The 10,000-nt window shown below is 34.2% G+C and overlaps 1 protein-coding gene across 1 annotated transcript; it reads left to right on the top strand.

The window, feature by feature from the left end:
• Positions 1 to 4,025: 4,025 nt before the first annotated feature.
• Positions 4,026 to 4,963, top strand: LOC141627878 (protein FAR1-RELATED SEQUENCE 1-like). Its single transcript, XM_074441085.1, has 2 exons — positions 4,026 to 4,529; positions 4,931 to 4,963. The coding sequence occupies exons 1-2, from the start codon at positions 4,026 to 4,028 to the stop codon at positions 4,961 to 4,963; spliced, it is 537 nt and encodes a 178-aa protein (XP_074297186.1).
• The last annotated feature ends 5,037 nt before the right edge of the window (positions 4,964 to 10,000 follow it).

Consider the following 10,000-nt stretch of genomic DNA (forward strand, 5'->3'; position numbering starts at 1 on the left):
GTTTGTGGCAGTTGAAAAGACACAACTGTTCACCAAATTTAATCTCTTATACTGAATTAATCCACTATATAAACCAACGAGTACACAATTACTTTTCCATCTTACCTTCATTTCTAAAACCTTTTCCAATAACCAAAACTTTTAATCTCTTCAGAAAAGTATTTAATTTTCTTAAAAAAAAAAACAATGGACTACTCAAAATGCACGATATTTGCCTACAAGAATGATGCTCACAAAGAAAATTTCATGAACCATTATAGGGATTGGAAAGTAAGCCAGTTTTCTTCAAACTGGTTTGATGGAGATGACATTCCTATGGAGATGGATGTACCATCTCCCAGTAGTCCTTTACATTATTTCCTTACTACTCAGCCTTTGCTCGAAATTTTGTTTGAGCGACTTGGGAGGGAGGAAAAGAAAAACATGGCAATGGTGTGCAAGGGCTGGTCGAAGTGGTTCCTTATAGGGGACGACCCAGAGGTAAAGGAAAGGGATTATTATCGAGGGGCGGCTCGGGAACAGCAAAATGGTATAATCACTGTCACAAAGGATCAGCGTCTCCTAGAAAGATTCTGCCTTTGCAGGACTCTATCTAGTCGTGCAGAAATAATTAGACATCATAAACAACAAGCACGACAATTTAGAAACTGAAGAGAAGAATATGAAATTGGTTTAGAAATATATTAAGTTAGTTTTCTATTTTATTGTTATTTTGTATTATCTTGTGTTTTTTTTCTTTTTCAAAGATAAGCCTTAGTAGGCTTTATCATTTTGAAAGCCTTAAATGGCTTTTGTAAATATTTTACTAATATTAATGAAATAGTATTGTGTCTATTTGTTTGTTTACTGTCATTAGAATTCAATACATTTTATATATGCTCTATCAAAATGGACAACAATATTTCCTATGAACATTAGCAGTAAAATAAATGTTCCTTTAAAGGCATGATAATGGACATTCGAAGGAATACATTATATATGAACCTTTATTTGTACGAAATAACTTGCTTATGTGGTGAAAAGACGCAATTATTCACATTAATTTGAATATTACTTCTAAATGTACATTATATTAATTATAAAAAACATGTTCCATAAAATAAATTGTCAACTATATATATTCGTAATTTGCATTTTCTGATAATTAGGTACAACTAAAATATTATTAAGCACTGTTTGGAAAATGTACATTATATAATATTAAAAGGTACATTAAATTATTTAAAAAAGAACATGAAACATTATTTGGAAAAAAATGTGAATTCAGTTTAATTCAAATGTCCATTACGTATTTTCATAATGTCCATATACTGTTTTATGCAATAGATTAAACTAACATAGATAACTTCACCCAATTTATTAATTACCATGATTATGTTTGTGTCGATTGAAAAGACACAACTGTTCACTGAAATTTAATCTCTTTTAATCAATTAATCCACTATATAAATCCAAGAGTATACAACTAGTTTTTCATCCTACCTTTTCCAATAACCAAAACTTTTAATCTCTTCAGAAAAGTACTTAATTTTCTTAAAAAAAAAAAAAAACAATGGACTACTCAAAATGCCTGATAGTTCCCTTCAAGAATGATGGTTACAAACAAAATTTCATGGCCCATTATAGGGAATGGAAAGTAAGCCAGTTTTCTTCAAACTGGTTTGATGGAGATGACATTCTGTGGAGATGGATGTACCATCTCCCGCCGTCCTTTACATCAATTGCTTACTACTCAGGATTTGCTCGAGATTTTGTTTGAGCGACTTGGGAGGGAAGAAAAGAAAAACATGGCCATGGTGTGTAAGGGCTGGTCAAAGTGGTTCCTTATAGGGAACGACCCAGAGGTAAAGGAGAGGGATTATTACCAAGGCGCGGTTCACGGAAATGAAAATGGTGTGATAACTATCACAAAGAATAATCGGATGCTTGAGAGATTCTGCATGTGCACGACTATGACTAATCGTGCAGAAATAATTAGACATCACAAAAGACAAGAACGACGATTTTTAAAGGAAAGAGAAGAAGAATATGAAATTGAGGAACATCTGGGATGAGAATTATTATGACTCCATTTGTTAGATTAGTTTAGAAATATGTTGTGTTATCTTCTGTTTATTGTTATTAGGTATTATCTTGTGTTTTTTTTTTTTCAGTATAAGCCTTAGTAGGCTTTACCATTTTGAAAGCCTGAAATGGCTTTTGTAAATATTTTCTAATATTAATTAAATAATATTATGACTATTTCTTTGTTTAATGTCATTAGCATTCAATACATTATATATATGCTATATCAAAATGGACAACAATATTTCCTATGAACATTATCATTAAAATAAATGTTCCTTTACAGGAATGATAATGGACAATGAGCATATTAGAATTGGATTACTGCATATTAGAATTGGATTACTGCATTATTGACGCAATAATATTCAATATACTTACTTACTTAACTACTGTTGAACCAGACAATGAGTACAAGTGATGCAACTACGTCTTCTTCTACAAATAACAACTTTAAAACACCAAGAACAAGAATTGAAACATTAAATGCACTCCAATACATTCCATTCTGTCCAGAGGAAAAAAAACCTAAAGTAGGACAAGTATTTGAAACGCTAGAATCAGCAGAGTTATTCTACAAAGAATATTGTACAATCTGTGGGTTTACGCCAAGGCTTGCAACAACAAAAAGGATTAAAGGCAATGAGTTACCAAACAGTTTTGCATTAAGGAATGTTGTCTGCAATAGGCAAGGTGTAAAGGAAAGTAGGAAAAGGAAGAGGACTGATACTGATACCGATCGTCTGGCGAGAATGATGCGAAATCTGTGATGACATATAAGCCGTGTGAGGCCGATTACAAGAATTGACTGTCGTGCATTAGTGCGGTTTAAATACCAAGAAAATGGAACTTATATTGTTACCAGATTCGATGAAGCGCATAACCATCCACTTGCTTCGCCTGAATCTACAATATTCTTGAAAGGAAACCGAAAAATGACAGAGGTACAGAAGCAATTTGTCACAAAGGTAAAGGTGCTAAAACTAGGTGGTGTGAAAGCCTATAGAGGTTGGAAGGAGCTATGTGGAGGTTACAACAACATTGGGGCTACTGAGGTTGATTTCAAAAACTTTGTCAGGGACATAAAAACCTACATTGGTAATTTTGATGCACAAATGTTTGTTGAAAATCTTATAGGGAGAAAAGACACATGCACTTCATTTTACTTTGATTTTATAGTAGATGAAAACAAGTGCCTGGCTGAGTGTTTTGGGCGGATCCGATCTGCATAAAGAACTACATGCTTTGTTCGGTGAGGTTTTATCAAATGATGCTACATATAGAACAAACAAGTACGATATGGTGTTTGTCCCTTTCACAGGAGTTGATCACCACAAAAGGTGCATAACGTTTGGAGCTGCGTTGTTAGGTGATGAAAGTATTGAGTGTTATACATGGCTGTTCAAGACATTTTTGGAAGCAATGGGTGGGTGCCAACCGAGAATTATAATTACTTGATCGGGACAAATCAATGAAGTCGGTGGTCCCTAAGTGTTTAAGGAGGCAACACACAGGTCGTGCATGTGGCACATAATGAAGAAACTAAGAGAGAAAGTCAGTTATCAACTGTTTCAAGATGAGGATTTTAAGACCAGGCTCAATAGGTGTGTTTGGAACAACCAACTTGAGCCGATGAATCGAAGAACAATGGGGAAAGATAATGACTGATTATCAACTTGTAGAACACGAGTGGTTTTCAGATTTGTATAATCTCGAGGAACAAAGTGGATCCCCGCCTACTTTAAAGATGTTTCAATGTCTGGCTTGATGAGGGTTACTTCTAGGTCCGAGAGTGAAAACAGTTTCTTTGACAAGTTCCTCACACCTCATTTGACCCTTGTTGAGTTTTGGGTGTGCTATGAGAGTGCCTTGGAAGCACAAAGACACAAGCAGTCCAAATTGAACAAAGGACAACAAACACTCTGAAATCCCACGGAAAACAAAGTCAAACCTTGAAGTCCATGCTTCTGAAATGTACTCGCACAACATTTTCAAAGACTTCCAAACAGAATTGGTTGCGGCTTTGTCGATTGCCGTTTAAAGATGTGGAGAAGATTGATGAGACAAAAATATATATTCTAACAGACTTGCGGATGCCAAATAAGTCATGGAACGTAGCATATTCACCCGATAACATGGAGATTACTTGTTCTTGTTCTATGTTTCGAGAAATGGGCTTGTTGTGCGAGCACGCCTTTGGATTCTACACAACCAAGATTTTCGAAAAATACCGAAACGAAGACATAACGCAAAGATGGACAAAAGCTGCAATGAGTAAGCCTGTCTTTGACAAAGATGGCAAACTGATAGATGTCTCTCAAAAGTTTTCTGACCGGAAAAGTTTGAGTACTGAGCTGTGGCAAGAGGTTTATTCTTGTGTCAGCGTAGCTGAGTGTGATGATAACGACATGAAGCTTTTGATTGAAAAACTGAGAGATATTAGATTGGATATGATTAGTAACAGTGTACCAAAAAAGAAGAAAGACAAGATGAAAGAAATAGAAAAGTACGTGGGCTGCAAAATACCCGAGAAGTTGGTGATTCATGTTCCTAAAAAATCTAAAAACAAGGGTAGGACCAAGGGCAAGAGAATTGAATCACAAATGTTAAAAGCCCTAAAGAAGAGAGGAAAAGAGAAGAGGTACTGCAAAACATGTGGCCGCCAAGGACACAACTCTAGAACTTGCAAAGAAACAAACCATCCGACGTATCTATAATTTGGTTTCTTGTTAAAGCATATTACATTAATGTTAAATAATTATTAAATTATACAAGCATAGCGGATAGTATTTACCTTCCAAAATCTTCAATCTTATATGGAGGCACATAAGCTCTTTGTGCAATGAACATTATGGTTGTTCTAAAGGCACAGATGAAAATTTCAGCAATGTATATTTGATTAACATTAAATCTATTATCAATTTAGTTGTTCATTTTGGCCATTTTCTCCTTATAAAATCTGATATTTAATCTACATTTTGATGCATATTCACCAAATACTACCATGAAGATGACGACGATGAAGGAGATGAATCTGATGATGTGGAGGACGACGATGAAGAAGATGAATCTGATAACGAAGTGGAAGGTGCAAATTTTTGATTCAAGGATAGACATCCATAATATACACTACGAGAACATTCTTAAAGGCTTGTATGCACAATTCGATTATCTTGCCAAAGTACATTACTCTTATAGGGAAAGTATATTTCATTTTTATTAAAGCATCATTATTGTTGTTCTGCAAGGAACATTCTTAAATGCTTGTATGTACATTACTCTTATAGCCAAAGTACATTACTCTTATAGCCAAAGTATATTACATTTGTATTAAAGGTTCATTATTGTTGTTCTGCAGGGACAACATCAACTTGATTGGAATTGTTTTCCCAGAGTACAATAATTTTAAGACGTTTTGCACAATAAACATTATTGTTGTTCAGTAAGAACATAATAAACTTTATTGAAATTTGTTTCCGGAATATAACACTCTCTTGAATTAAAATTTTTTCAAACTTCAGGTTGTACGACTCATGACTTCCTCAATATATGTTACATTACTCACACACGTCACAAACGAAACTAAAAAAAGTTTTTACGGCTTCAATTCAGCATCTTCCTCATCTTCATCATCATATTCTTCCCATGGCAGTGGGTTTGAACGGAAATCCATTGCCTTCTTTAGTACAGCATCAAAACATAAATTGCCTTCTGTTGAAATCATATATGAAATGTATTTCTTCCGCAGAATCAGTAGGGGAGCATCCTAGCAAAATAAAGAAAACAAGGGATTAGAACATGTACAAATGTGTACTGAATTATGTATTAAAAATAATTATATTACTTCTGAAACTCACATCGCCTTTTTTAAGCCCACAGGTCCAATTTAGATTACCCTTAAATGTCTCCATATGTCTCATAACGTAAACACCACAATCAGTCTTGTTAGTGTTGTTTCTCCACTTCATCTTTGCAAGAATAGGCTGCAGTTTTTTAATGCGATCAACTTTTACCTTTGAAACACCGATGTCTTTCAAGTATTCTGCTAGAACATTACGCTGGCGGAGAAGGGGTGCAGAAAAACATTAGGACACTAATAATTATGAGGTACAATATCACAAAAATTAGAAAATTAAGACAGACACAAAATTTTTGGGAAGGTACACTCTATGTAAAGTCATTGTACATTCACAATAATGAATAAGAACAAGATGTAGTCTTTGTTAAGCAAAAGAGAGCATAGAATCTTACAAAAGACAGTGGTCTATTGTGGAAAAATTCTTCTGGTTTTCCGTCACGATACACATTATCAATGATGATGAACTTATACTTGTTGATGTCAATGACTAGTAAATTGTAATGCCTTTTATATATAATCGGGAAGAAGAATCAGTAGATTTTAAAAGATTTAATTAGGCAACAAGCAAATTAAATATAACATGCAGAAAGAGTGTATATTGTCAATGCTAACCAAATCAATTCTATCAGGTTAACCGAGAATTGGGTAAACTCTTCTTTCATTATATCGTTAATCACAATAAAATTTTCAACAGTGTCCACTTCTCCATGAAGCATCATCTGTATGCAAGACAAGTAAAGTTTTTGATGTTAATCAAGGGAAAAAACATTACAAAATTTACTTGTTGAAATAAGTTTATATAAATATTTGACTTACACACACAAACTGGTGAAAAAAAATCGATAAGGCTCGGAAGAGTTTCTTCTAGATTCCTTGGCATTCAAAAGTTTTGCCCAACAATCGATCACATCACTCGTTAAATATTTAGATTGTCGTAGCGTTGCCATTTTAATACGCCGAAGAGAAATTTCACCCACATGCACAAGAAGTTCCCTGGTTCAGACTACCAGTGTTAACTCAAAACAGATACGAAACATTTTAAATTTAAATATTGTACATTAGTAGATATATATATATATATACCTTGCTAAATCGGTATGTTTTCCTCTACTATACGACACATAATCAAGCAATGCAATTCTGAAACTCAGTAAGAGGAGTAATAATGCATGTATCTGTGCTTAGTAAATTACGATTTGCAAGGATGCTCAGAGACTCTGGTTGACTACTTTCATGTTCATGAACATTTTCATTGTTGATGACTTTGCCCTTGGTAGTGTCACCACCGCCAACAACAGTTATGCTCATTTATACTCTTGTCGTTTGTATTACTCACATCTGTCATGTTCTCATTCTTCTCATAAGCATCATAGCCATCTGGTATAATATTCCCTTCTGTACAACCTACCTCCATTCTTCTCTTCTTAACCATAACAGTCTCATTGTTGTCAGGGACACCAATATCATCGGTACTCTTCTCTTTCTTTCCAACTACCTCATCGTCTATCTTCTCATCCCCAACAGTCTCATCACCCTCGTATAATTCTTCATCAGACGAATCCAGTTTCTTTGGGAAGGGCTTCTCTTGATACTGCTTCACCTTTGTTAAAACGTCATCACAAACAATGTTGCACTTGGATGAAACCAAAGTGCAAAGATATTTGATTCTCAATATTCGAAGTCCATCCATCTACAAAAGTTAAAATGTCTTTAAGATAGGTAACTTGTAAACAAGAATGTGCTTTTAATACTTTAAGAAAGATCATTTAATTAAACCAAAAGTACATTTACAATTATTGGATATAAATTGTTTAGAAACTTACGTTGTTTTTTGTCAACCCACAAGTCCAATCTCGACCCCCTTGTACGTTTCCATGTGTTTCATTGTGTAAATACCACAATCAACAACATTTTGATGGTTTCTCCAAGGCATTTTCAATACAAAGCAGCTCCATTGCTCTTACTCTTTCCTTCAAATCACCAATGTCATTGAAATATTCTGCCAAAGCATTACGCTGCATGGAAAAATTCAGATCAAACTATATAGAGAGACCATGCAAAAAATATGACATTGTAAAAGAAAAAATAACCAATGAAAGGCAAATGAACAATTACCATATTCCAAGGTTTGTTTCCATAACGAGTTTTTGGGGTTTCATCATTCTGTTGATTATCAAGAATGACAAACTTGTTCTTCTCCATATTGAATACGACGAGGTAAAAATGCTTGTCGGATATTATTGGGAAAAAAAACTGTTTTATATAAGAAATGATTAGAAGATACAACAGACATAAAATTAGCAAAGAAAAACACTATGTATTGACTATATATATTGTTTGAGCTAACCATATCAACTTTTGTCACATTAATAATACCAAAGATGATTTAACTCATTTCTAAAATGCCTCTTGAATACTTCCAATTCTCTTTCAAATTTGAATTCTTTCCTTTGCCCTTGAAATGCTTGTTTAACACACACGAACATAATATTGTTCTATTAATATACACTTGTATAACATAAAATTATTGTAATATAGAATGAAATAAAATTTTACATACAAATACGAGGGTTGAAGCAAAGAATCGACGTGGTCAAGATTTTCTTTCAAGTTCATTGAAATTCAAGTAAGCTGACCAACAATCAACCACAACATCTGCTATATACCGAGGTGGTTTTAGAGATGCAAAAAGATATCGGGTACCCACGACATTCTTAAACTCAAAGAGCTTCTCACTGTTCGGACGTTACACAAAACAAGTCAATTAATTACACATATGTACATTATCTTTATTAATAATGCACATAATACCCAAACGAAATGTACAGAATGATTAAATAAAAGGAACATAATGAGTAGAATAAAATATACCTAGCAAGAACAGTGCCTTTTCCCTTGGTGTAGTAGACGTAGTCGCAAATACAAAGATCTTTGAAACTTAGATGGCTCTGTACATGGGTCAGTGTCTCCTCTTAGTAAATCAAGTTCAGTACTAATATCTAAGCTTGGATTGGGATTGGTTGCCTTGGGTTCTTCACTATAATCTTCAGATAACATGCTACATACAAGGGTATTTATAAGATTATCCGTATTGGCTTCTTCCTCATTCTCCGCGTCACTATCAACATAAAGATGCTTCGAATCATTTCGTACATTTTTGTCATCATCTTTTTTATTGTCAACATTCCCATTTTCACACTCCCCTTCTGACACCTCTTTGTTGTTGTCACACTCCTCTTTTGACACCTCTTTCTTGTTGTCTTCATTCCCATTTTCAACCTCAACTGATTCAACTTTGTTTTCTTCCGACTCTCCTTTTGACACCCCTTCCTTGTTATCTTCATTCCCATTGTCAACTAATTCACCTTCTTTTCTCAATGCACAAGGCTTCTGGAATAGTTGAAATGTATCAAATTAAAGAACAATACACTTAAGCACCAAGTTAACATAATATAACAAAAAATATGATCAACATATTTACCTTTTTGTATGTATAAAAAATCGGCCTCTTCAATGACATGCTTTCAACCTGAATACTATTTTTTAAAGTTATGTTTACATTATTCAAAGCTTCAACAACCAAAGGATGATTACTAACATCAATCTCAAAGCAGCAGGAACAGAAGATCTGGAATATCAAAGAACATTAATACCAACAGAACTTTCACTATCAATGAGTCCGTGCTCATTTGACAAATTGAGTAAACTAAATGCATGATCACGAGCTTCCTCGAGCATCTGTTCTCCTTAATTATTGATGCTCCTTTTTCTAACTTAGCCTTAACAGATGATATGTTCTGAGCTAAACTAGTTATACATTTAGCAAGATCAAGAATATACTCCTCCGTGTAGTCCTTTGTTTGATAGACAGATTCGACACCTGTATTGTCAACCACCTCCTCCATTGGTGCTTCCAACTTACCATTTCCAAACATACCGCTTTTCATCTCATCCTTCTCTCTCGATGTTAACAAACTACTTGACCATCAACATGAAATTGAGCTTTCCAATGCGCGTAAAACGCATCACATTCTGCATCTTCATCACTACAGCATGAAAGTAAAACAGGTTTTCCTC

This window comes from Silene latifolia, chromosome Y (assembly GCF_048544455.1).
Source record: "Silene latifolia isolate original U9 population chromosome Y, ASM4854445v1, whole genome shotgun sequence".
Classification (NCBI taxonomy): domain Eukaryota; kingdom Viridiplantae; phylum Streptophyta; class Magnoliopsida; order Caryophyllales; family Caryophyllaceae; genus Silene; species Silene latifolia.